We start from the raw sequence: 24,870 nt of genomic DNA, 5'->3' as shown, positions 1-24,870 counted from the left end.
ATTATTTGTTTATGACTTTAAAAAATAGATCGTCAAAGACGCAAAAAATAAGTTTTCCACAATATATGCATTGCACATGATTAATTAATACTCGAAGTAGGAACCGTGAAAGCATAGAATATCAGAAAATATTTATTAAAATATTTCACATATATACATATTCAGTAAAAAATCGGAGTTAAAATTACATAATGATTACAAATTAAGGTCGCCACTTTATTCTACCTATTATTTTCTTTATACCTACAACTATATTTTATAAATAATAACCGTATCTGTTCCAATTAAATACTTTACAAACTTTTAATATTTTTTGAAAACAAATTTTACTTGTTCATTTCTTTTGTTACCATTCTAAATATCACACAAATTTTTTATTGTTATATAGTATGGCCGATACTAATAAATAAATTTTTGCATTATTACCTAGAAAGACAAATGATTTATATGTACAGTAAATTCTCCCTGATTGACTCTAAGCTTGTACACAAAAATGGACAATTTGGGAAGAGGAGATACGATTGTTTGAGCCTTACGGCTCGTTTTTATAGTTATTTACTGTTAACAGCTATAAAAACGAGACACACCCGAATAATTGTCCAATAAACAAATTGTCCATTTAAATTAATTAGGGAGGATTTACTGTATAATGAATTTTCCAACTGCATATAATGAAAGCTAATTCCTAGAAAATTGTGTCATGTTTCGTTCGAGATAGGTATCGATATCGTCATTTTCAATGTGTCATCATTATGAAAAATTAATGACAATTTAAATATTCAACAAAGTTCAATACATTTTTTTATAACGATTAGTACTGTTCATTACCAAAAAAAAATTACAAGCAATCATGAAATATTTTCGCATTACGAATCTTGGAAAATAGAATATTTGCGAAATATTAGGAAATAATGAGAATTTTCAAAGTTTTATACAATCGTTTTCAAAAGTGAACAATAATTAATAATGGAAATGATATTGATTATTAAAAAAAAAAATAATTCTCTGTATTTAACATATAGGTATAATAAATTGTAAAACGATAACGTAATTAGAAAGTGCTACAAAAAATGCTACATAATTGCTGTATAAAAAGAAAAGTACATGTAACTGTAATCAATGAATTTCCTTCCTTTGCTAATTAGATGACTAACTGCATTATGGCAATAAATGCATTTTATCTTTTTTTATCTCTGCCATACAAAAATAACACAAATGAGAATCATAATAGCCATTAATCACAGTCTATAAGTGGGTATAATTTAACTCTGAATGCTCAGTGCAATTGTCTTTATCCTGCTTTAGACTTATATCTCTTGTCTTTTCCTGATTTTTAGCTAATTCCATCAAAGCTAATGCACCCAACCATTTTTGACTGTCTTCAGGAATTGGTAACGTGGTAAGGTTCTTTTCATGTTTAACAACAGCTTTTGCTGTCTCAAACTCGACTGGAATTATTTTCGATGTATTATCTTTATTATTGTTGTTGTTATTGTTAGAACTACCAGCTAGCATTAAAACAGTTGGTCTCATTATATTCTCGCTAATGTGAGATTGCAAAAATGTATCTTGCTTAGTTACCTCCTTTTGTGCAAGACTTGTGGTTTTTATATGTGCTTGATTCGACAAGGATTTAGAGTTCTCCTTGATTACCTCGTTATCCCATTCATATTTAGAAAGAGGCTGGCTAATATTGCTTTTCATTTGGTGTGTATTGTTTAAAAAATCATTGTTGTTACTTTGAGAATTCCAAATAGATTGTGATAATGTAGACGGTGAATCAAATGCATAAATATGTTCTTCTTTTATAGATTTTTTCAGAGATTCATTATTACCGTTAATTATATCCCAAGATGATCCTACATGAGAATTTATATAGGTAGGATCCGATTCTGATTTTGTAAGTTCGATCTCCTTACATGCGTCTAAGCACGACGCGTCGGAAATGTTAGACAAGTTATCAGTTGGTGTGTTCCAATGTATCTGAGTATTGTTAACTTTGAATGAAGTAGTTACAGATACACTAACAGGTCTATTGTCCCAGTTTAAAGGTTTAGCTAACTGTTGTTCTAGACAAGCTTCGCGTAGCCACCTTTTCTTTGGTTGAAGTCTGTCTAGGGGTCTTCTTAATGGGGTAATTGGCAACTTAGTAGATATTTCCTCGTCTTCTGATGTTTGTAGTATATTACATGTTTCTGTTGGGTCTTCATCCTGGCTATCCTCCTGACTATCTTGACTTTCCCCACAATATAATCTTTGATTGGAGGCCTTACAATCTAAGTTTTCCTGTTCACCTGTCGCATCCATCATTAGGCCCTTTCTAGACTTCACCCTTTTATGATTTTCTGAACTACTTTTCCATGTTTTCTTTTTGCGGTCATTTTTACCCGTAGGTGTTCTATCCTCTCTCTCTCTAGACATCTTGTAACGTTCTAGCCACTTTGTAACATCATGGGGTAAGTCTGTGTTTTCGGATACTGGCTTTAAAACAAAATCATCTGAACGAGTCAAAGTAGCATAAGGATGATCTGGACAATGCCTATTCGCATGTGTAAATCTCATTTCACAGCCAGGTTCTGTACACAGAAATGGCTTTTCCCCTGTGTGTAATCTTTGATGAGTTTTTAATTGTCCAGATTGGGTGAAAGCTTTCGTGCATCCTGGATAATCACATGGATATGGTCGTTCACCTGAAGAAAAAAAAATAATTTTTGAAATGATATCACGTTTAAAAAAAATTAAAAATCGCCAGAAGCACTTCTTCAAAATTACACTTTCCAGACAATCGTAAAAATAAATTAAAAAGAATTATTTATAATTAATTTTATCTACGAAGCACTCGACAATTTGAAAAAACGCTTTGTGCATCGTATCATTCGATTCGGACAAAGACTGCGTCGAATCAATATTTAAACAAAGAAACAATACGCCGAACTTGAAGAAATAATCTTTCCATAACGACGTGCATTAACAAACAAAAACACGTAGCGCGGCTTCATTCAGGTTATTCGTAATTTTCGCAAGCAAGCCATTTAACTATTTAAAGCACGCATGATGGCGATTGGCGGGACGCGTGAGAGTGCATGAAGCTTGCCATTCTGCGCGAGTCTAGCTGCAATCGTACAGCTGTACACATTGTTGTACAGACGTTATATGGATTTTCCTCACAGAAAGTTTGAACGAAACAACGCGTGTAGTTCGGTGGGGCAGAGAGAAGTCGTGATAAGTCCGTAAATGCGGCAGAGCCGAAGCATACCTGTGTGAGTACGCAGGTGTGCTTGGAGGCTTTTCTCCCGTGGAAAGACTCGGTTGCAGTAGGTGCATTTTATACTGCTCGGCGACGTGCTCCCTTGCATCATCAGATTGGAGAGGGCATCTGCTCGAGGTCGGCCGCGACGATGGCTCTCTGAACCTCCGGAACGTGACCGTGGGTCAGTTCGCGCGGTTACCACGTTATGATCACGATATTCTGGCGAGGAGCATGAGCTGCCCGGACTCAGGTTCACATTCCTCGCCTCTTCGCCCCAATTCCATGGATAAAGCATGGTATCGCACATCGGCGGGCTGCACGGCAACGCTTCCGTCAAAGGGCGCGACTCACGCTTCGGCGTGTGCAATTCCATGTTAAGTTTCTCACTTCACCGCGCAGCTTGCCGGTCACCTTACAAAATCAACGTTACTACAACTGTACACCACCTAATCTCTGTCCTCTCTTTCTAGCGCGCGCGTCCTTTCTCTGTTCACTACCCTCCGTATGCCGCGTGCAACTGGTAAACCGCCAAAACGAATCTGTGCGGCGCGATATAAGATACGCGATACGCGTGCGTCACTATGGCGGTCGTGACCAATAACGCCTTAGGTTATCCGTTGATTTTCGGATAGTAAGAACAATCAAAATTCAATAATGAAGATTTCTTTTCGGCGCAGCTCTAACAACGTAATAACGTTTCGATACGCTTGTTGTATCGTTGGCATCGTCGTAACGACTGTTTCTACACGCGGCTTCTGATCGATGCGCGCGCACCCCTCCCTCGTGGCTACCCGACCAATCATGGGCCAGACCTATTGTACCGGTTAAAGAAACTTCTGCCGCGTGAAGTTGACTTTTATTGTTACATATGTACAGTTCCTACATTCATGAACGGTCGTAGGCCGTAGCTAAATGTAGGCAAGGTACAGACATTTCTTTGATCTGATTGGCTAATGATTCACTGTTGAACGGCGCTGCCGTCATACTTACACACATGCTTACACGTATCACTGAACGCACAGAACAAAAAAAAAACAAAAAAAACAACAAGCTCGACATGTGTGCCTCGTATTATCGAAGTTACACTATCGATATATTGAAATCGCTTGTGATTATCGTTGAAGTCATTCAAAATTCACCAAGGATTATTCTAGAATTTTATTCGAATTGAAATTATGCAAGTGTGAGAAATTACAGGTTTGGAGTAAGAACAAGTTCGAGGACAAATGTTGTTACTAGATTGCGGATTTTATACATTTATTGAAAGAACGAATGGATCGAATGTAAAACAGTAAAAAATTTTAAACAATTCGAAGCTACTATTATATGTGTATTCAACTTACTTACTACTCTTATTATATTTGTTCTAGTTGCAAATTGCCTATTATACATACTGGTTACTACGTTTAATGTGAATTGTAATTTTTTTATTTGACTATAAATCAAATCTGCCCAAAAGACTGACTAAAAATGTCGTCAAATACAGGTTTCATTCATCGCAAGTTGAGAATTGCTGAGCTCGATATGAATTAGACAAAAGTTATTGGTGGAACAAAGGTTTGTACATGTACAATAGAGTTCTATATGTATGTGTGTCTTGTGTATATGTATGCGATGGTTTAAATAAATCGACGAACAGAAGTCGATTAGTCGTTGATGAAAAAACAGTGCGATATCGATTGTCATAGTCGACTACACTGTTACACACGATGGACGTGTGGTTTTTAATAGTAGGCTAATTTGGAAATGTTCGAAGTGTCTGTAAATCGTGGTCCGAAACGTTAGTGCATAGTGGTTGTTGATTCAAACGTATTCGCGTGGATTCTTCTGTTGATCGAGTGAAAGAATTTCGTGTACAGCATGCCGCAGTTTCATAAAATTGAAATAAATAGGACGGAGTGGGAGGTTCCGGAACGATATCAAATGCTAACTCCAGTGGGATCGGGGGCTTACGGTCAAGTGTGGTAAGCTAGACAATAATTAAATACGTCACAATTGCGTTTCTGAAGAGTCACGCTTTCTACCCCACAAGTAACCCAGCATTTTATCCTGACCATGAACTGATCATAACCTTGACATTTCTGGCATTTCTATCGTTTACATTTTTAGAAATCCGTTCGATTTCTCATGATAGTTAGTTTTTACGTTTCCGTATTTTTAAATGTTCTTTCTAACGTTAAATTGTAAGGTATCGTCGTGGGAAGTCGTTCGAATGCATAAAACGGTCTAGCATTTTATATATACATGTATACACATCGCGAGAACTAAAATTAGAGTATTTGACAATGATATTTTGCTAATATAAATCTGTTAGAAACTATTTGTTTAATGACGATGTGTTTTCAGCGAGATAATGAAAGATTTAACAATGGATAGACAGACACACATACACACACACAGGATTGTTAAACTATTTTCTAACATATGACTAAGTAGTTAGTCATAAAATGTATATGTGTTGTTTCAGTTCAGCAGTTGATATAACAACTGGACACAAGGTAGCGATCAAAAAGTTAGCCAGACCATTCCAGTCAGCTGTACATGCTAAGCGAACATATAGAGAGCTTAGGATGTTGAAACACATGAATCATGAAAATGTGAGTAAAGAAGTCTGGTCTACATATATACAAATGCATCTATAATGCATTCTTGCAGTTGGCACTGTGGGAATTAGACATTTAGAAATTTTGTCTTGGCACCTAAAATTAAGAAGATTTATGCTGCTATTGCTTACTGAGCTTTATTTTTACTCACTGAATTACAGGACTATGAAAAATATTATTGAATATTAAAGTCAAATTGTATTACACTGTTAAATACATTTTGTTTCATAAATGATATGATTAATATTTGTTACAGGTAATTGGTCTATTAGATGTATTTCATCCATCTTCCTCTTTGGAAGACTTTCAGCAGGTGTATGTATTTCTGAAGTTTTATCAATGCAATCATTTCAATGAACAAGGAGGTTTAAAACTCTGTTCACACACACACACACCAAGTGTTAGTAATAATCATATATTTTTAATAGATATTTAGTTACGCATCTAATGGGTGCAGATCTCAATAACATTGTAAGGACCCAAAAGCTTTCTGATGACCATGTACAGTTTCTTGTATATCAAATCCTTCGAGGTCTTAAATACATACATTCTGCGGGTATAATACATAGGGTAAAGTATAATGGCTGTTAAAACTATTATAAACACTGAGGAGAATTTGAACTACAATATTTGTAATATACAGGATTTGAAGCCTTCCAACATAGCTGTAAATGAGGATTGTGAACTAAAGATTTTAGATTTTGGATTAGCCAGGCCCACTGAGAATGAAATGACTGGGTATGTTGCCACAAGATGGTACAGGGCTCCAGAAATCATGCTTAATTGGATGCATTACAATCAAACAGGTAATTACTATTTTCTGTTGCCTACAAATATTATTTAATTTCAATCTATTTTCTTTTTTAGTTGACATATGGTCAGTCGGATGTATAATGGCCGAATTATTAACAGGAAGAACATTATTTCCTGGTACAGATCGTATCCTTTTAAGCTCCATAAGTACTTGCTCCAAATAATCAGCCTCTATCTGTGCTTTCTATATAATCATGTTATACTAACACGTCCACTATCCAACTTCATCTTCTAACTGTGAAATAAGTGCTATAAATTTGTATCTATCATAGGATTAAAAAAAGAAAATGCTTATTGCTAAGGCTCTACATATGGCTTTTATTTTGCTTTAACATTTTTCGGTTCTAATACATTAATACTGTCTTTCTTATTTGCCTTCTGGCACTTTTTGCTTTTGTCTAGCTTCGAATTTTTCACTGGCAAAAGCAACCTATTTGTTAAAAACGAAGGAACATATATGTGTGTAACTTATTAATGTGCTTCAATGCGCACAGTCACATTATCTGTAATGTTATTTAATAACTAAAAATTTAGTGAAAGTAGAAAAAGGTGTGGTGGAACCTTAGCAAGAGCAGATATACATCAACTGAACTTAATAATGGAAATTTTGGGTACTCCACGAGACGAGTTCATGCAAAAAATTTCATCCGAGTCGGTGAGTAATACCTAAATTGTTGAATAGTAGTCCATATACTACTTCGATAGAGCATGTTATTAATTTATACTGTGTTACGGCTTAAATGCCTCGCATGCATTTCTTTACAATATCGAAATGGATAATATTTGAATGATTTCTCGATTATTGAGCTTGACAAAATGCAAATAAAACCAACATTGTCTTTAGAAAATGTATCCTGTGAGTATATATATATCACTTTCTCCATGTGTTCTATTCTTTCTTACAATCCCCGTTTGGAATGAAGACTACCGCTTTGAATACGCGCAATTCTAACACAGTCCACACTAATTCAAATCTTCCCCATTGTATAATGAATTATGCTTCAAGCATACCTTAACTTTAAGCAGCCATTGATCATCTAACACGAGTCTTAGTACTCTGTGGTACACCCACAGAAGAAACTTTAAGCAAAATTAGCAGCCAAGAGGTAATTTGTTTATAAGATAAACGTCTTTTTACACACTTATGACAATCGTTACTAATACAATCAGGAAAATAAAATCAATTGCATACAACAAAATGATTTTGCTTTGAGTTTATATTGTATGAAGAATAAGATTATTTAAAAATGTACGAAGAGTGTGATATAACAAATAATGTATAATATTCATAGCTTTAGAAAATGATTGTATTATTTGTATATGTTCGAAACAACGTAAGTTATGTAGAAATTGCATACATTGTTTTAGGCAAAGAATTATATACAGAGTTTACCACCTTTGAAGAAGAAAAACTTTAAAGAAGTTTTCAGAGGGGCTAATCCTTTAGGTAAGTATTCATTAAAGAAGTCTACAATTTTTATAAATTAGAACATATATTGATGATTACTACGAGCTCTAATTTACAGCCATAGATTTACTTGAGTTAATGCTGGAATTGGACGCAGAGAAACGAATCACAGCCGAACAAGCTTTAGCTCACCCATATCTTGCTCAGTACGCGGACCCATTGGATGAACCAGAGTCGCTTGCATATGATCAAAGTTTCGAGGACATGGACTTACCAGTTGAAAAATGGAAAGGTATAATTTTTACTTTACTTTGGGAACGCTATAAAAAACGCTATTAAAAAAATATTTTCATTTCAGACCTCGTTTATCACGAAGTTGTAACGTTTGAACCGCAGCAACTACCTACATGTTCAACCGTTGAACCTGTTTCATAAAGCCATGTCAGTAGCATAAATAATATAGACGTAAGCATAGTAAGATAAACTTAACAAGAAACAATTACAGAAGAAAAAAAAATATATATATATATTTGTTATATACAAAATCGTCATTGTATATAATGTTACATAAGTAATAGTATAGTTAATCATATGAGCCTGTACGTAATGAAGGCAGAATGTATATTTTTGTTAATGATGTACGATAGACGAAACATTAATATTTTTCACTCTACACACATAGATCGTTTTAAAATGTAAATCTATGGAACGTAGGTATTCATGGACATACATGAACATTTTATTATGTTTCCATGAACTTAGATGCTTTGAAGCTACAACAATGCCACTAGAATTAGTACATGAATATTTTTTAAATAAACAGAGTAATATTTTTCATTAAATGAGATACCTCGTAGTGCAAAAAATGTAACACTAGCTTCAAAGCATTACATTTTGTTTAAATATATTGCTGGTTCTAGTCGGTAACGGAAAACCTGTTAGATCAAATTTAATATTAAAATTCATTTTACTATATCATGCACAAATAATTTAAAATCATGTCGCGTATATGATAATATATAATTAGAATAATGCTTTTAACAACAAAAATGGCCGAATAAATTTTTTGATCTTTGCATATTGTTTATTTCTCGTAATATTGAACGGGTAGTTTTGGTGAAAACTATTTAATAAATACTGGATGCATAAATTACTTGGATTAAATTGAACACGTACTTATGGAAAGGAAGTCAATAGGTAAATGGACTTTTAGTTTACTTCATGTATCTTTTCACTTTTTTAATGTTTAATTTTTTTAAAATTTTAGTAATGTTTTAAACACATTTGTATGTATAATGAAGAATTCAACCGCAATTTATTCATCGCATTCTTTTAAAAAGAAAATTTTTGCGATAGAATTTAATGCAACTTCAAGACATGTAATTGTAAAACTGTAATGATGTGATAATTGGTAGTTGATTAAAGAGGGTTAAATAACCTGATCATGCAAAAATAATTGAAGAAATATCATGTCATTTACATGGACAGAATGTCATACTTTAAAATTAGTGATTCTTTATAGTCGACATGAATGCTTGTGGAATCCTTTTCATCCTGAGTTCAAAAGCAAACTCAACCGATATAAAGCTTACAAAGATATTGCAGAGTCCATGTTTAACAGGTATTTAACAGTTTGTGATTGTATAAAAAGGATTACACAGATAAAGGCGGAGTATTGTTATGAATTATACAAAATTAGTGCAGCGATATCTTGCGAGAAAACATATAAACCAAAAGTAACTTGGTTTCCAATAATACACGAAATACTCTTCCCATTTGTTAAAACTTACGGCTACAGAAATGACTCTTGGAAGGTAAATAAAATCAAATTTTATAATCACAATTTATAGACATTATTTATTTGTAGTAATTAATTTTTTCTGTCAGGCACACAGCGAGGAAACAAGTCCACTTACAGATTATCACAATAGCGAAGTAACTGGTCAACTAAAAAATTCGAATATGGTAGAATTAAAAAGAACACAAAGGCATTGCAATTGTCCTTATGCGAACTGTGGCTGCAATGAATTTCATAGAACACTACCTGGGACAAGTCTCAGGTACCTCCAATTATCTCAGATCAATCTCACCTAATTAATTATTTAATATATACTTATTTTCACACAGGAAAAATTGGACAGAAGTGGAAAGGGATAAACGGACAAATTACTTGCATTCACAAGTAACTAGGATTAGCACTGGATGTAATACAAGGAACTGTATTACTACAGACAATGAAATGCAAACAGATCTTTCTTCTTTTAAAACTACATGCCGATCATGTCAAACCTGTACGACTGATGATTTATTTGCTAAGAGTAATTCGGTAATACGCACGAAACTGTCACCATTAGTAAAATCGAATCACGGTAAATTAATAGACAAAAATATTTTCAGGAGGGCATTGATGAAGTATATAAAGGGAGAACATTCTGTGACGAATTTGACATGTTCGGGAAAAGTATCGCGTGTCAGTTGCGAAACATTAATTTCGGTAAATAAAATATTGAATTTTAATTTATTAATTTATATATTCATTTAATTTATTAAATTTGTACATTATTTCATTTTTTAGACGCTGCTATCAACCTGGAGAGACGTATACAGGACTTGATTGTGAAAGAGCGTCTAGGCACTATGAAATATATCTCTCACAGTTTTAATGCAGCTTGTTATAATTCTAGTTGTAGCGAATGCAATGTTATACGTAACGAAGCGGTTTGCACTTGCGGTTTACCCTTGATCAAAATTCAAGCTGACGCGTCTTGCGGATTTTGCGAATAGAATGTATAAAGTCGATTTTATCTAATTAGTAATACAATTGTTTACTGTTCAACGCTGGAAAGCATAAAATTTCATTATAAATATTTCCATAAACACATATAGCGTCGATAGAAAGGAAGATTCAATAAAATTATGTAGAGTGATATGACAAACATTCGCGTTCGATGCATTTTGCGATCAAGTTCACTCGTGTTTTTTTAACCGTTAAAAACTCCATCATGACAGTACATGAAAAATTCTAAACGAGCAAAATATCGAATTTGATGTTCTCGTAGGACCATCGGCTTAAAATAAGATCGATTAGAACTCTACGATCAACAAAATGTCCAAATGGAATGAGAAATTAATAATGAAATTCTTGAAAATATATAAGCAACATCCGTGCCTTTGGAATCCTTATGATAAACGCTATTACAACTGCAAGGAAAAAAATGAAGCGTTACAGAGGATTATCGACGACCTCTGTATTCCTGGCTTTACTATAACTGACTATTTGCAACAGATCAAGCTGATAAGAGAAAAGTAATGTACGACCGATGATCTTAGTTTGCAAATGTAAAAAACGAACACGATTGAACGTAGTCATTTCTTAACTAATTAATAATCACAAATTTCACTTTGCTGATAATCTACTGTTTGTATAATTATTTAATTTAATTAAAAGTAATTATTTGTATCAATGCAGATATAAGAAGGAACAGTTGCGAACGATTAAAGGACTGCAATTGCATAAGCAATATAAATCGCCAATCCCATGGTATAATATAGTGGCAAACATGTTAATGAAAGTGATTAGTGACGAGGAGAGAATGAACAGTGTGCCTGCGAAGACTGTGCCTCCAGACACATCGGTTTTGAAATCTTTAAGCAGCGATAACATACGTCATACTGACAGAAAAGAGGATAAAACGAGGATTCAACCATGTACGAACGTAACTTGCGATATAGTCGCAAGAAGAAGCAGATCAGCTCGATCGAGTATCAAGTACATACCTAGCAAAACCACTGCAGTCCGTTCAAGTACGCGGACAAAATATGTTCTTTGTCCTCAAGCAAGAATCGCTTCAAAGACTCGAAATGGAGACGGACTTTCTAATCGTAAACCTAAGAGAGCCTTTAATTGGAAAGTGCCAGGTAAAACATTTTCATAAAAAGCGGTAGTATTAGTAGAATAATACGGTATCCACTTTCTAACAGATTGCCCCAGGACTCCATCTAACTCGATAAATTCAACAGCCACTAATTCGACAAAAACAAGTATCAAACAGTATGAGCCACCGTTTCTGAAGTGTCCGCTGTGTGGCTGGGAAAACCTGCAGCAGGAACGAACGCAGGAGCAAAGAACTATTATTCCCTGTGCCAATTATAGCATTGAATCACCTGATTTGAAATATGCACCATGTAGTGGATGCATTAAAGGTACATGATGCTACGAACATGTAGGTGTGATGTGTGATCCTTAATGTTGACATTGTTTTGTTAGATGGATTTTATCCGGAAACGTACACAGATGATTCTGGAGATTTTATAAAGGATTTATCCAAATCAGCACCAGCTAAAGTCTCTACATTAGACACGGAAACGCAGACTACAGAGTCTCTTCAGACGCAAGTAATGCAACTTGATCCTACAGTGAAGACTACATTTGGAAGTGGTGCTATAGAAGCTTGTACTCGATTCAAAATCATTCTGCCAGACTCCAAGAAAAGTTTAGAAATGCACACAGTAGGAACGGAGAATGTTTGTCAATGTACTCAAGGGGTCCAGTGCTTGCAACCACAATTGTGTACAAAAGGCACGCAATTGTCCCTTGAATTAAAGAAAAATGCGCACACTAGCACAGTAACGTATAAGGAAAGGGGGACTCAGTGCACAGTGTGCATGCCAGAAGAAGGAAGATGCAGTGCATCCATCCAAACTATTAGGCAAAGTTCAGTTCAAACCATGACTCGCTCTTCTTCTTTGGAAAAAATGAAAGATGTTGGAACAACATCGTCTATTCATAGAATTCATAGCAGCGATTCTGTAACTCTTGTAAGTTACAAGAGCGTTGGTACTGGTGGAGAATATGCACTTCCATCGCGTGCTAAATCCCACGGATCGTTAAAACGTTGTATTCAACAAAAAGATTATAAAGAAGTTGCAGTGGGTGAAAGTAAGTTAATGATTCTACAATCTCAACAAATATTGAAATACCTTTCTTCACTAACAGCTGAATTATATATCAAACCGTGCAATGCAGACACATGTCCACGTAACATGTCCGAGTTGATGAAAGATCCTACAGTGACCACAGTACTGCATCAACTACTATGCAAGATATCTTCCAAGACAAATCGTGTGTCGCGTTGCATAAAGTCTCAAACCGACTGTAAGTTATTTAACCTTGTTTTTCTTGCATTTTTCTTTACCTGAAAAACATTGATTTCAGATGAACAGAGAAAATACAGCACTGGTTGTGCAACCGATGCAACTGAAATGGTGAAGAGAATCAAAGAATACGCAATCACAGCTTTAGGAGTGCATCTTTCCAAAGACGAGTGCATTCAGACCTCGACTGACACGGAAACAACACCTAGCGTCTGCGTAAATAAATTAACTATGACTAGAGAAGATCCTTATAAGCCGATTAATCGATCTACAGGTGTTCAGGTAGATGGAAACAATCGAACATCTGGATTCAAAGAAACAAAGAAACGGGTTGCTGACAAAGAAGTTTGCACCTGTTGCGAGTACAAAGATATTGGTACTAATGGATCATTGTTGCGAACTTGCGACATGGGTATTCAGAACGGTTTGGATAATTCTGTCTGTTCAAATAAAATAGAAACAGATAAACACCTAAGAAGTACCGTTGGTACACAGAAGCGAGATCCTATATTAGTTAGAGTGATAAAGTGTACTGATGCTCAAACAATAAAGAAGACCGATAAGGAGACACTAACTGATAAACGTATAGAAGCATGCGGTAGATCTACTTGTGCGCCATATACAGTTTGTGTACCTTCATACAAAGAAGAATCTAAACATCAAGTTAATCGTGATTATCATGAACGATCGTGTATGAGCCGTTGTGATGATACTTGTAAGGGCAATTCTAATAAGGATTGGACAGACGTAACAAATGTTGATGCATTTAACTGTATTCGCAACTCTAAAATTCCATTATGCACATACCCGGTACGCAAATGTACTTTCGCGAGAAGCAACTAGTTGATCGTCTTGATTTCAAGATGTGCTTTTGACAATGATTGACCTGAAGTTGCACTTCAATTGCTCAAAATTGCCCTTGTTACCCTTTGAACTTTATGGAGTTTAATAAACATATTGAAATACATTATTCTGGGAATTCTATTAGTTTAACTTCAATCCTGATTCTTACTATCTCTTTATCACTAATGCTATCAGATATTAATAAAAAGATTTTTCTTTTGTTTTAAAGAATGTTCTCGTTTATTGTGTAAATCGAAAAGGATGGTGCATCAGGCTACAAGCATGGAAGAGCAAACTTCATTTTATTACATGAAAATGTACAACATTCTAACAAATGGAACATCATATGAGAATTAAAGGATTTAATTTTCATAGTAAATTATGTTCACATCATTGAGTCGAAGGCAAACACTTTGATACCTGCACGTGTGGCAAGTACCCAACCTTTGATATTATAATAAAATAGTATAAAAGAGGTGTAAGTCCCCTCGAGTATTTTTTACATATTTTTAAATTTTCTGTCAAGTATTTTATAATCGAAATCTTATCACTGAAATATGCATCGAAACTATATAACTTCATTATCATCCTGAGTATGTTTACTCGTACCTTCGAAACAGTTACCGCACGATAGCACGACGATTCGGGGTTTCGTCGCTACAAGATGTATGGCAAAGTTAGGATACTTCAAATTTGCCTTAATAATTCCTAATATGCATTTAGATTGTAAGGAAAGTTGTGTATTGCACTACAAAATCGCCGTATCAATAACATTTTTAAATTCGATCGCTATAACTTTATACGAGGTATATGTAATATATATATTATCAAAAAATCAGTAACTAGGGACATATTTCTAATGCTCGCGCATCGGATTGCACGTATATCTTATTGTTTCTAAGAACAATCATTTTTCGACTAATCAATATAATTAATATTAAAATTACGTTTCGTTCTTTTTTTATAAAATCGTCGGATTCATTACAGCGTACGGTTAAATTGCAGTTATTTTAACGTCAAGTTGTTTGTTTAACAGACATAATACTGCTGATCTTCCCAGTAATCGAAGTCACACTCTCCGCTGTATGCATCGCTCGTCCTTAATAAAATATATATAATAATAAATTATTGTACTTCTGATATTTAATGATTTGTCGGTGGTCACGCTTCAACATGCGAGTGTCGTACTTTTAGGTTTTGAAATTGTTTCCATTCATTGATTCGTCAGCAAATTATTGCTAGTGTTAAAATGAATTTCTTTGGAGAGTTTATGCACCTATTGACAAAACAAAATCGAATTACAACGAGTACTACGAGTAATGCGCTTCGCTTCGACACGAAGTTACGTAATGTGCATCCATGGTATTATTTAAGGGTATACGCACAAAATGTACAAACGTTTAGTCCTTTTTCTTGGCATCTGCTTTCTCGTCTTTGGCTTGGCCTCGGCCCAGAAATTTGGCTAACGAATCCCAAATTCCTCCAAGGAACAGCGCGCAGAACAAATTTTCGAAAGGTACAAACGGATCGTGGATACCGAGTAAAATGGACGATAACTAAAATAACATTAATCCCATTAGAGACAATATTAAAGCTTCAAATGGTAAGATAAATGTCTACCTTGAAGTACACAAAGAAGATAACGATGCCAAAGTAAACCAATGCATGAGGTGCAGAAATGAGATCAGTCTTTTTATCTAGGACAAAGATGATCGATGCAACCATTGAAGCTTTCGTAGGGCTGAAACAAATTATTTCTTACTCAATTTTTTAACACTAATTTGCCGAATAATTTACAGAAAAAAGGAGGACGTGCATACAAGCTAGGTTGCATTAGTTCCATGGCAGTTGGAGTCCATACACCTCGTATGAGACGCTCAAATAATTTCGTAAATCCTGCAGCATTGCCTACACATAAACAAAGTGAGTAAATATTACTGTCTTTGTTATGTTTTTCTCGCATATAATTATTATAATATTAAAGCTTACCTTTAAGTGTTCCAATTATAATCATAATGAGATATGCATTTGGATAAAGTTTTCCTGCATGGGTTACTCCATCGTATACTTTCTTACACCTAAAATTGATGAAAAATATAAGAGGAATAAGTTACAGATAATGAAGTAATGAATAACAAATAGTATTTCATACTTACCTATATGTTTCTTTTAAAATTGCACATACAAGCTTTACTGGTAGAAATTTGGCTACTTTGTATCCAATATCAAATGGCGTATAAAATATCACATACCTAAATATGTTGATAAGTTCATTTGTAAATATATTTTGTACGCTTTAACTATAAATGAATGAAAAATCAATTGAACCAACATTCGTTCTGCAGTAATTAAATACTGACCAAACAATGGTTGCAACTAGAACTTGTGGTGTATTTTTCAAAGGTGCAAGAATCGGTTCCCCCAGGAGTCCATTGCATAGCATACCACTTGCGAATGTCACCAACATTGTTGAAAGCCAGCATGATAGGGGATGTTTTCTGGAGAATGCTTGGGCACCTATTTTTTCCAGAAATTAAACAAATGTTTTCATAAAGCAAAAATGATCTTTGTAAAAATTCAAGTGATTATAATTTATAAAAAAAAATACTATGACAAAAAGAACAAATATGTTTCCAAGTGATTTGTTGAACATTTGATACACCATGAAATATCAAGGGGTGTGCTAATTCAACTAGGTCACTCAGAATCCTTATAAGTATGCTATGATACACCCACACATGCATAGATACAAATGTGATCCAAGTTACCACAAACATAGAATTAATGTTCTCCTAGTATAGTACCTTTAAAACATTAGAAATGCAGTCACATTAGAAAATATTGACCAATTCATTTTTTCTATGTAACAAATTATTCACTTCCAGTTGAGCTAAGTAAAATCTTCATTCACACATAGTACAGTGTAGAACAAGGAAGGCATTGAAACAATTCTGGTTATTTACAGATTTATCCTTCACAGTTCATTGCATAAGGAAGTCATTGAGAGGAAACTTTCTTGGTACATTGTGCAGTCATTCTAATGCACTTTCACATTGCAAACCCTTTGTTTTTCAGTAGACTTGAAAACAAATTATTCATACATATATATCTAAGGTAACATGAGAAGCTCTTAGACCAAATTTTGAACAAAATCTGGCCTACACACAAAGGTGTATACTGAAATAGATTAGCTGGGTAGATTCAGTGAATGCTATAAAATAAGATTATTAAAATTGTGCCAAAGACCGTATGGTAGTAGATACTCGATCGGGGGTCGTGAATTTTTTAAAAATGTGCCACCAGAACATATATATATATATATACATATAATATACGGTGTTTAATTACCGCGATTAGAAAATGTGCATTTCACGGTGAAGATGCTAAAATTAAGACGAACCGTAGATTCCCAAAGAACAACTTAAAAATAGTAAACGGCTTGGCGCGTATAAAAATACATCGGATATTACCAATCATCAAATGGAATGAATTAATTCTACCGATAGTTCATAATCGCAGGGAGGCGCACGCCGAGTATTTTTATACCTCGAGCGATTCAAGAATATCAAATCGGGGATGGTCTTGATAGTAAAAAAAGATCGCGGACAGGCGGAATCGATGAATCAGGGTGGAAAAGAATGAAATGAACAATTTTAGGGGGCGAAACATAATCTTAGAAAAGGCATAAGCTAGCTCTGTGACCGGATTAAATTTAGAATTGGTCGGGTGGGCTTTCGCTTACCGGGTCCTAAATCCTCTCTGACGTGTAGCGCACAGAGTACGCTGTGTGCGATGTCGAAGTACGGGTACATTTTCAATTTAATGACCTGATTGGCCATGTCCAGGAATGCTTCGGGATCCATTTCGATTGATTTTCACAGTAATTAAGATACACTAGAGCTCTGTCGGCCTCCGGGAACCGTGCCTTTCAATGTCCGACAATGTTCGATTTTAAAACGCAATCTCGGCCGCCCGCGAACGACGCTAGCTACGCGCCGTCTGCTAGACTCAGTCGTCTGCTAGTTATGGAGCCCGGCCACCTACCATTAAAAAAAAAACCTTATCGTCGAACCAGCATATTTTGATGCCTCTTTAAAACGCTTACCTACAGATGGCAGTAAACGATTGTAATTGCGCGTTCGTGTTCGCTTTTTCGAAGTCGTTTGAAATTCAATTGTATCAATATCAAGTCCTGTACGCGTCTTCGTTGAGAATTCACTCATCTTGCATTTTAAATACCATACAGATTTTTATATCTTTATGATTTTGCATTTGTTCGACAATAATTTAATACTATTTAATGATCAATTTTGTATTCAATGCCATCGATTGATTTGACGTATCTATACCGATTATACAAATGGCTTTTATCTGCAATGGACGACGAACGGTAGATAATTCTTATCTTTTCTCATTATATTTCGGATACATGAAATTTCGATTAAATTCTTCTAATCATGTTAATCGCATAGTCCATTTCAACTAACTATCCATCGCAAGCTAATTCACGCGCGTCGCAAATTCGTGTTAGTGAGAATCTGGCAAACGAGTGGGACACAAATCATTGTTTAAAAAAATGTGATATACATTAGTACACCGTACACCACGCAACAAGATATCTAATCACGGTGCCACATGAATGTATGTAATGGTATCTAAATGTATTGTCCTAAAGATAAAGTCGATTGATAATAATGATTGGCGATAGCAACTGGGAATTATGTAAAGGAGCAGTCGAAACAGCGAACGTGTAGATGATATTTATTAATGAGAAATAGAAACAACCGAAAAAAGTGATTTTTCAAATACATTTTGGATATTTTATTTATCAAATAAATACCAGATAACTGCAGTGATTTATTATCGTACGAAATCTTCGCAATAACGATTATCGCTCTCGATCGAAAGCACGATTAATAGATAAAAAATAAAACAACGTTGTTGATTTGTTTGATTCGTAGCTGAGATTTCAAGTACGTCGTAAATTATATTTTTGCAAAACATTGGAGTACACATGCCGTTGCGGCGGTTGAAGCTGAATGACATCGTTTGTGCTATCGTTCATATTTGAGTATTATCTCAGTTTCTGAAGTGATTTTCATTGTTGAACAATGGTAAAGTAAATGATATTGTTGTGTGGTTATTGTGTCATGCCTTTTGTTCTTTTCATATACTAACAGTACTAATTTTCAGAGAGACGGAATAAGGTTTCGACAACATGCTTCAAAAAGAGCGTCTGGAGAAGCTCTATACGAGGACAGAGTTTCCTCGAAAAGAAAAGATGTACTGCCAAATGAAACTCAGCATTTGCTTTTCCTTTTCACATTTTTTCTTTTTGTATCCATTGTCATAATTGCATTTGAGAAGAAATTACCAGAACCGATAACTATAAGCAAGGAAGGATTATACCCTGAGAGGTTTATAGCAGAGAGAGCACATAATCATCTTGAACAGCTTACATCCATTGGCCCACGAATTGTTGGAAGCTACGAGAATGAAGTGTTGGCAATTAAATATTTAACAGACATTATTAATAATATAGTTAAAAATTCCAATGAAAATCATAAGGTTCTAGTTAATGTAACCAAACATAGCGGAGCTTTCCCTTTAAAGTTCCTCGATGGAATGACAAATGTTTATAAAAATGTTCAAAATATCATTGTTAAAATTGGTCCCCATAGGCCTACACATAGCAGTGTGCTAGTAAATTGTCATTTTGATACTTTCCCTGATAGTCCTGGTAAGAATTATTAGGTGAGTGCAACAGTTTTGATGGTCTTGATAAATACAACATAGAAAACAATTCTTCTTTTCTTTCTTATACATGAACAATAAATTTAAAAATGTTTTTCTGTTCAGATTATTTGGTACCAACAGAACTACTGCACTCACACAATAAAATAACGACTTATATTTTGAACACAATCAAGCAAACCGGTATATCATGTTATTTTCCATTACAGGAGGATCTGACGATGGAGCTGGTTGTGCTGTGATGTTAGAAATTTTACGAGTAATTGCTCATAGTTCAAAATTGTTAAAACATAATATTATATTTCTATTTAATGGCGCTGAAGAAAATTTAATGCAGGTATAATACTTTCCGATATTTTGATCTTTTATGTTCCAGCTAAAAAATAAATGTGTACTTGCATTTTCTAGGCTTCTCATGGTTTTATAACGCAACATGCCTGGGCCAAGGAAATACGTGCTTTCGTAAATTTAGAGGCCTGCGGAGCTGGTGGTCGTGAATTATTATTTCAGGCTGGACCTGACAGCTCCTGGTTGCTTCAAGTACTGTTCAATTATACAATTGTATTTGTCAAGCTATTTTCTCATCTGTCCCTTTCTTCTTGCAGGTGTATTCAAAATCAGTTCCCTACCCGTACGCTTCGTCCTTAGCTCAGGAAATTTTCGAAAGTGGTATTGTACCTGGTGACACCGATTTCCGAATATTCAGGGATTTTGGAAATGTTTCTGGTATACTCACTTGAATAATTCACTGTTACATTTTACGAAATAATTAAAAACTCGATTAACACAATTCTAAAATTGTAGGTCTGGATTTCGCTTGGTCGACCAATGGCTATGTGTACCATACGAAATTCGACAACATTGATCAGATACCGATGGGGTCCTTGCAAAGGACTGGGGATAATATTCTTGCTTTGTTACAAGGAATAGTAATGGATAATAATTTATCCGAAGCGATCCAGGATAATCCTGGGAATCTTGTGTTCTTTGATTTCTTAGGTGCATTTGTTATTAGATGGCCACAACACGTGTCTAGTACAATTAATGTTATTAGCATAATTGCTGGAGTATATTCTATATATCTAAATGCACAATGCGCGCGGAGAGGTACGCGTGAAATTTGCTTTTATGTGAAACTCATATTCAATTTTTCATGAATTAATTTTTATCTGTTTTTATTCAGATGTAAAGAAAACTATATATTTCAAACATATATTGCTTTGTATTGGAGCAATAGTTGTTTCGTGGCTGGTATCTATAATTTCATGCACAATGATTGCAACTGTTCTTACCAAGCTTGGTAAAGTAATGAGTTGGTATGTGAGACCAGCTTGGCTGTTCTTCTTGTATGTATGTCCAACCATCTTTGTATCAATGATGTTCTTCTTATATGTTGGACTGCGACAAAAGAAGGCAAGTAACACCATTATACATTGATTAACACTTACCTGATTATGTACTAATATATTATAGGAAGTCAAGACCGCATGGACATTATTCCAAATATACTGCGATGCATATTCTGTTATATGGATGCTAGTTCTGTTCTGCTGCGTTCTATTCGAGATACGATCGGGTTTCATACCCTTACATTGGGTTGTATTCTCGACAGTAGCAAATTTACTACGATATCATTTTTTTAATAAATGGAGAGGTATAATTATTATTCCTAACTACTTTGTCAGTTTGACCTGAGACTATTTCGCAATCCCTTTCTTCTAGGCTGGAAGTGGCTCTTCTATTACTTAACTACAATATTTGTACCTTATATGCAATCATTTTACTTACTGATTGGTGCTCTTTATCTATTTATTCCTATAATGGGACGGTCTGGTAGCAGCATAAATTCTGAAGTTGTCATGGCTAACACATTATCTATACTCTTTTGCCTGCAGCTTAGTTTCACGGTAGATTATGGATGCCTTAATGAAACTATAAACAATATTAATAAAGTGTAGATTATTAACATAAACTATTTTTCTTTCAGTTACCAATAGTACTTTTGATTAAAAATGCAGAGCGGATTCTAAGCGTATTGATTGGAATATTTTTTTTAACTATTGGAGTGTTAATTTTAACTCCACTTGGTTTTCCCTACAGTGGTGATCCATCGTCATTGGCACCAGAACGTTTTATGATTGCGGTAATGATTTCATATTCACAAGCTAACTCTTAAAAATGATCGGACACTGTGTCTCAAATGGGCATTATGTTTGTAGCATGCACAAAGACAATATTACGACGTCAACGGTAACTTGCGATATTCTGGAACCGGGTATTGGATAGCTGATTTAGACATGAACAGTCCACATAGCGTCGAAGCTATGGTGCCTGAGATTGGTGCAGCAACGCCAACAGTGAAAGATTGTGAACGCGAATTATACTGTGGTCTACCATACTTCATGCCTGTTACAACTTTCTTATGGTGAGAAAATCTATTGCAATAATTGAACTAAATCATATCTAACGCCGAAAATTTTTCCATAGGAAAACAAGTTGGATACCAGGGCCTGCACCACTCATCAATATTCCAACAAGGTTGGACCTTGTTTCAAAATCTATACGACAGAATATTGTCACTTTTACGTTCAACGTAACAGGTAATTTCTTAACAAACATAATAAATATTGAAAATTGCGTGAACATTTTATTTTGTAGGCCCTGATCACATAAGCATAATTTTATCGCCGTACAAAGGTGTTCGTTTGGAAAGGTGGTCTATTTTAGAAGGAAAACCGTTGCAAGGACCTAAATGGAACGACAGGGAAACGTATTTTGTTTATTATTCTTGTGCATCTGATTGTACTCCTTATACGTTTACCGTCGAGTTAAATGTACGTTTAAGGGACGATCTACTAGTTAAAATAGTTATAAGATTCTACATAATAACTTTTTACCTGTACAGGTTCCCCATACGCAAAAGGTACCATGTTTGACCGTGGCTTTGGGTGGCCATTTTCTGCACGGTGAGCATCAGAAGTCTTTGAGATTTAAACGATTCTTGGCTCAATTTCCACAATGGACCGTTGTCACACCATGGACAGCGACATACACTTCGTGGCAATTTTAACGAAACATCGAATGAATAATTCCATTTACTAAGAGCAGTTTACATAAAAAAATAGTCAGTGAAAGCCTAACGATGACGGCACTGTATACTAGCATAGTTCTCAATATGATTCAAAGACATATACCTAACAATGCAATTTATAAGCTTAAGATTTAGAGGAATACCACATTACATATCCATATGCTAACTTCGTATGTCCGCGTTTAGCAGGATACATCGATCAGCATTAAAGGAAACTATTTGATGAATGAAACGGTTGTCATTCTATTTATACAAAATTTTTTACTAGTAACATTATCGAGATGTAGTTTTTAAGACGCTGATTTCACTGAAAACAGTGCAAGAATAATATATATATATACCTTATCGAATTGATACTTCACTAATTACAATTACCTATTGTAGAAAATTACGACGAGCTAGCATATCAATTGTATGCCTTAGACTGATTACAGCTACATTTAATTTTAAAGCATTAGTAATTTAATATTATCGCGGATGACACGGTCCACGCGTATTAATTGATAGCAATTTTTAAACATTTTAATCGTCACCGCGGTATCGCCGCAAGTTCGTCTCCTTTATTTTGTATCTGTACATTGTAGAATTGTTTGTGAAACGTTGTTCTTTCTTTATTTACTAGATAAAACGTGATAAAGGATAGAAACTTCGAAAGCACAAATGTCTACTTGACTACGGGAAATTATTCTTAATTTAATTGTTCAGCAATATTTCGTTGTTACTCGTATTTGTTGTTGCACATCCGTGTTTTTTTTTCTTTTATATGTATAAATCTAATTCCTTCGACGGTTTTGTACAGTTTGAAGTGTATCGTTCGTTGACTTTTAGAATACGAAGACAGTTTCCTTTATCTTTCTCAATCCATCTTTTTTTCATGGCTGTTAAATGTCTAAAGAAACTGAATTTATTTTGAATGTTACCTTCGTCCACGGTTGTGCAAGTCACACTGCTTTGTTAAATAATTCTGTACGTCCTTAGTTCTCGTGTGATATCAACGAAGGCCATCGCGAAGTTTTAAACGAATATTTTAAATGATAGAGCGGCTGACGCATTTATTGAAATATACCACGTTTAAAGGTCTAACAGTAAGACATTTTTGCCAATATCGATAGCCAACTTTGTAGCTCTAAGTAAGTCCGAAGTAATCATAGAAATTAACACTTTTACACGCGTAAAAGGGAGATGTATTTAACGTAGTTATTACGCTGGCGAGAGAATTTAATTTTGTACACTAGAGTTTAACAAGTCTCATTTCCAAATTCGATCAGTCTCTATAATATGGAACATCTTCGTTTATATTTGTATTGCTGGTTTAGTTGTAACTATAGTCTAGTAATTTATTCCCTTTCGTGAAGTATCTTCGTTGCACAATTTAATATTGTTCTACTTAATAACGGCTCGCTATGTCAAGCGTTTAAACACAGATTAATTATGTATTAATTATACCGTCTTCTAGTTATTTGTATTATTTTGTTACTATGTTACCTACTGCTCTGAAACCACAAGATTTATTTAATCAACCTGATACAATTGTAAATTTGTGATCAATCGATCAAGATTGACTCTCCCCTCCCCCCCCACCCACCGTGTTGGTTGTTTTTATGAGTTTAACATATTATTTTAATGTCTACACGTTCCTAATTGCGTTTCAGGTTTCTCTATTATACACCATATACGTATGTTATTGTAATTTACAGATTGTTATCGAATATGCAACCACGGGTGAGAAATAAAAGAAAGAGTTGAAACAGTTAGATGCTCGTTTTCATCGGTTATATCCATTCTCGGATTCGAACGAGTGTACTACACACGGCTCACGAGGGATTCACTTTATCGGTTTTATCGATTGAAATTCGGCTCCAATGCCAGATAAGGATTACACCTTGATAACCAGCAATTTCTCGTAATTCCAGTTACACCACAATGCCTATAGCCGTTAGTGGTCGTTCAACGT

The 24,870-nt window shown here is 34.7% G+C and overlaps 6 protein-coding genes across 12 annotated transcripts; 4 read left to right on the top strand and 2 right to left on the bottom strand.

Moving 5' to 3' along the window:
• Positions 1 to 114: 114 nt before the first annotated feature.
• Positions 115 to 4,252, bottom strand: LOC117222122 (uncharacterized). The gene is made up of 2 exons (XM_033473638.2): positions 3,257 to 4,252; positions 115 to 2,690 (listed from the first exon to the last, which is right to left on the bottom strand). Exons 1-2 carry the CDS (start codon positions 3,621 to 3,623, stop codon positions 1,246 to 1,248), a joined length of 1,812 nt encoding a protein of 603 aa, XP_033329529.2. The 5' UTR covers positions 3,624 to 4,252; the 3' UTR covers positions 115 to 1,245.
• A 633-nt stretch (positions 4,253 to 4,885) lies between these two features.
• LOC117222146 (mitogen-activated protein kinase p38b) lies at positions 4,886 to 9,150 on the top strand. Of its 2 annotated transcripts, none has more exons than XM_033473677.2 (10): positions 4,886 to 5,214; positions 5,718 to 5,847; positions 6,110 to 6,168; positions 6,282 to 6,423; positions 6,497 to 6,659; positions 6,721 to 6,792; positions 7,693 to 7,772; positions 8,035 to 8,113; positions 8,193 to 8,366; positions 8,433 to 9,150. In XM_033473677.2, exons 1-10 carry the CDS (start codon positions 5,111 to 5,113, stop codon positions 8,507 to 8,509), a joined length of 1,080 nt encoding a protein of 359 aa, XP_033329568.1. In that variant the 5' UTR covers positions 4,886 to 5,110; the 3' UTR covers positions 8,510 to 9,150. The 2 variants fall into 2 exon arrangements, with proteins under 2 accessions (XP_033329568.1, XP_033329567.1); XM_033473676.2 differs by lacking the exon at positions 7,693 to 7,772 and adding an exon at positions 7,242 to 7,321 and having other exon boundaries at positions 4,887 to 5,214.
• A 156-nt stretch (positions 9,151 to 9,306) lies between these two features.
• Positions 9,307 to 11,010, top strand: LOC117222147 (uncharacterized). Its single transcript, XM_033473679.2, has 5 exons — positions 9,307 to 9,888; positions 9,962 to 10,134; positions 10,202 to 10,400; positions 10,472 to 10,568; positions 10,650 to 11,010. Exons 1-5 carry the CDS (start codon positions 9,544 to 9,546, stop codon positions 10,856 to 10,858), a joined length of 1,023 nt encoding a protein of 340 aa, XP_033329570.2. The 5' UTR covers positions 9,307 to 9,543; the 3' UTR covers positions 10,859 to 11,010.
• LOC117222144 (uncharacterized) lies at positions 10,879 to 14,198 on the top strand. 4 transcript variants are annotated; one of them, XM_033473669.2, is made up of 6 exons: positions 10,879 to 11,380; positions 11,544 to 11,992; positions 12,056 to 12,277; positions 12,342 to 13,013; positions 13,101 to 13,229; positions 13,290 to 14,198. In XM_033473669.2, exons 1-6 carry the CDS (start codon positions 11,181 to 11,183, stop codon positions 14,069 to 14,071), a joined length of 2,454 nt encoding a protein of 817 aa, XP_033329560.2. In that variant the 5' UTR covers positions 10,879 to 11,180; the 3' UTR covers positions 14,072 to 14,198. The 4 variants fall into 4 exon arrangements, with proteins under 4 accessions (XP_033329560.2, XP_033329558.2, XP_033329557.2 ...); XM_033473667.2 differs by having other exon boundaries at positions 13,071 to 13,229; XM_033473666.2 differs by having other exon boundaries at positions 12,342 to 13,229.
• Positions 14,199 to 14,356: 158 nt separating this feature from the next.
• LOC117222148 (trimeric intracellular cation channel type 1B.1) lies at positions 14,357 to 18,104 on the bottom strand. Of its 2 annotated transcripts, none has more exons than XM_033473682.2 (8): positions 17,814 to 18,104; positions 16,432 to 16,588; positions 16,228 to 16,323; positions 16,061 to 16,149; positions 15,892 to 15,979; positions 15,692 to 15,812; positions 15,470 to 15,627; positions 14,357 to 15,347 (listed from the first exon to the last, which is right to left on the bottom strand). In XM_033473682.2, exons 1-7 carry the CDS (start codon positions 17,932 to 17,934, stop codon positions 15,472 to 15,474), a joined length of 828 nt encoding a protein of 275 aa, XP_033329573.1. In that variant the 5' UTR covers positions 17,935 to 18,104; the 3' UTR covers positions 14,357 to 15,347; positions 15,470 to 15,471. The 2 variants fall into 2 exon arrangements, with proteins under 2 accessions (XP_033329573.1, XP_033329572.1); XM_033473681.2 differs by having other exon boundaries at positions 15,457 to 15,627; positions 17,814 to 18,103.
• A 107-nt stretch (positions 18,105 to 18,211) lies between these two features.
• On the top strand, positions 18,212 to 24,670 carry LOC117222143 (endoplasmic reticulum metallopeptidase 1). 2 transcript variants are annotated; one of them, XM_076520524.1, is made up of 14 exons: positions 18,212 to 19,185; positions 19,265 to 19,811; positions 20,035 to 20,162; positions 20,234 to 20,365; positions 20,431 to 20,551; positions 20,630 to 20,932; positions 21,009 to 21,242; positions 21,303 to 21,479; positions 21,548 to 21,732; positions 21,813 to 21,968; positions 22,045 to 22,250; positions 22,313 to 22,425; positions 22,484 to 22,659; positions 22,731 to 24,670. In XM_076520524.1, the coding sequence occupies exons 1-14, from the start codon at positions 19,183 to 19,185 to the stop codon at positions 22,893 to 22,895; spliced, it is 2,646 nt and encodes an 881-aa protein (XP_076376639.1). In that variant the 5' UTR covers positions 18,212 to 19,182; the 3' UTR covers positions 22,896 to 24,670. The 2 variants fall into 2 exon arrangements, with proteins under 2 accessions (XP_076376639.1, XP_033329555.1); XM_033473664.2 differs by having other exon boundaries at positions 18,214 to 19,185; positions 21,009 to 21,238; positions 21,299 to 21,479.
• The last annotated feature ends 200 nt before the right edge of the window (positions 24,671 to 24,870 follow it).

The sequence above is a fragment of the Megalopta genalis genome, chromosome 3 (assembly GCF_051020955.1).
Source record: "Megalopta genalis isolate 19385.01 chromosome 3, iyMegGena1_principal, whole genome shotgun sequence".
Taxonomy (NCBI): domain Eukaryota; kingdom Metazoa; phylum Arthropoda; class Insecta; order Hymenoptera; family Halictidae; genus Megalopta; species Megalopta genalis.
This window is presented reverse-complemented; position numbering and strand designations above follow the sequence as displayed.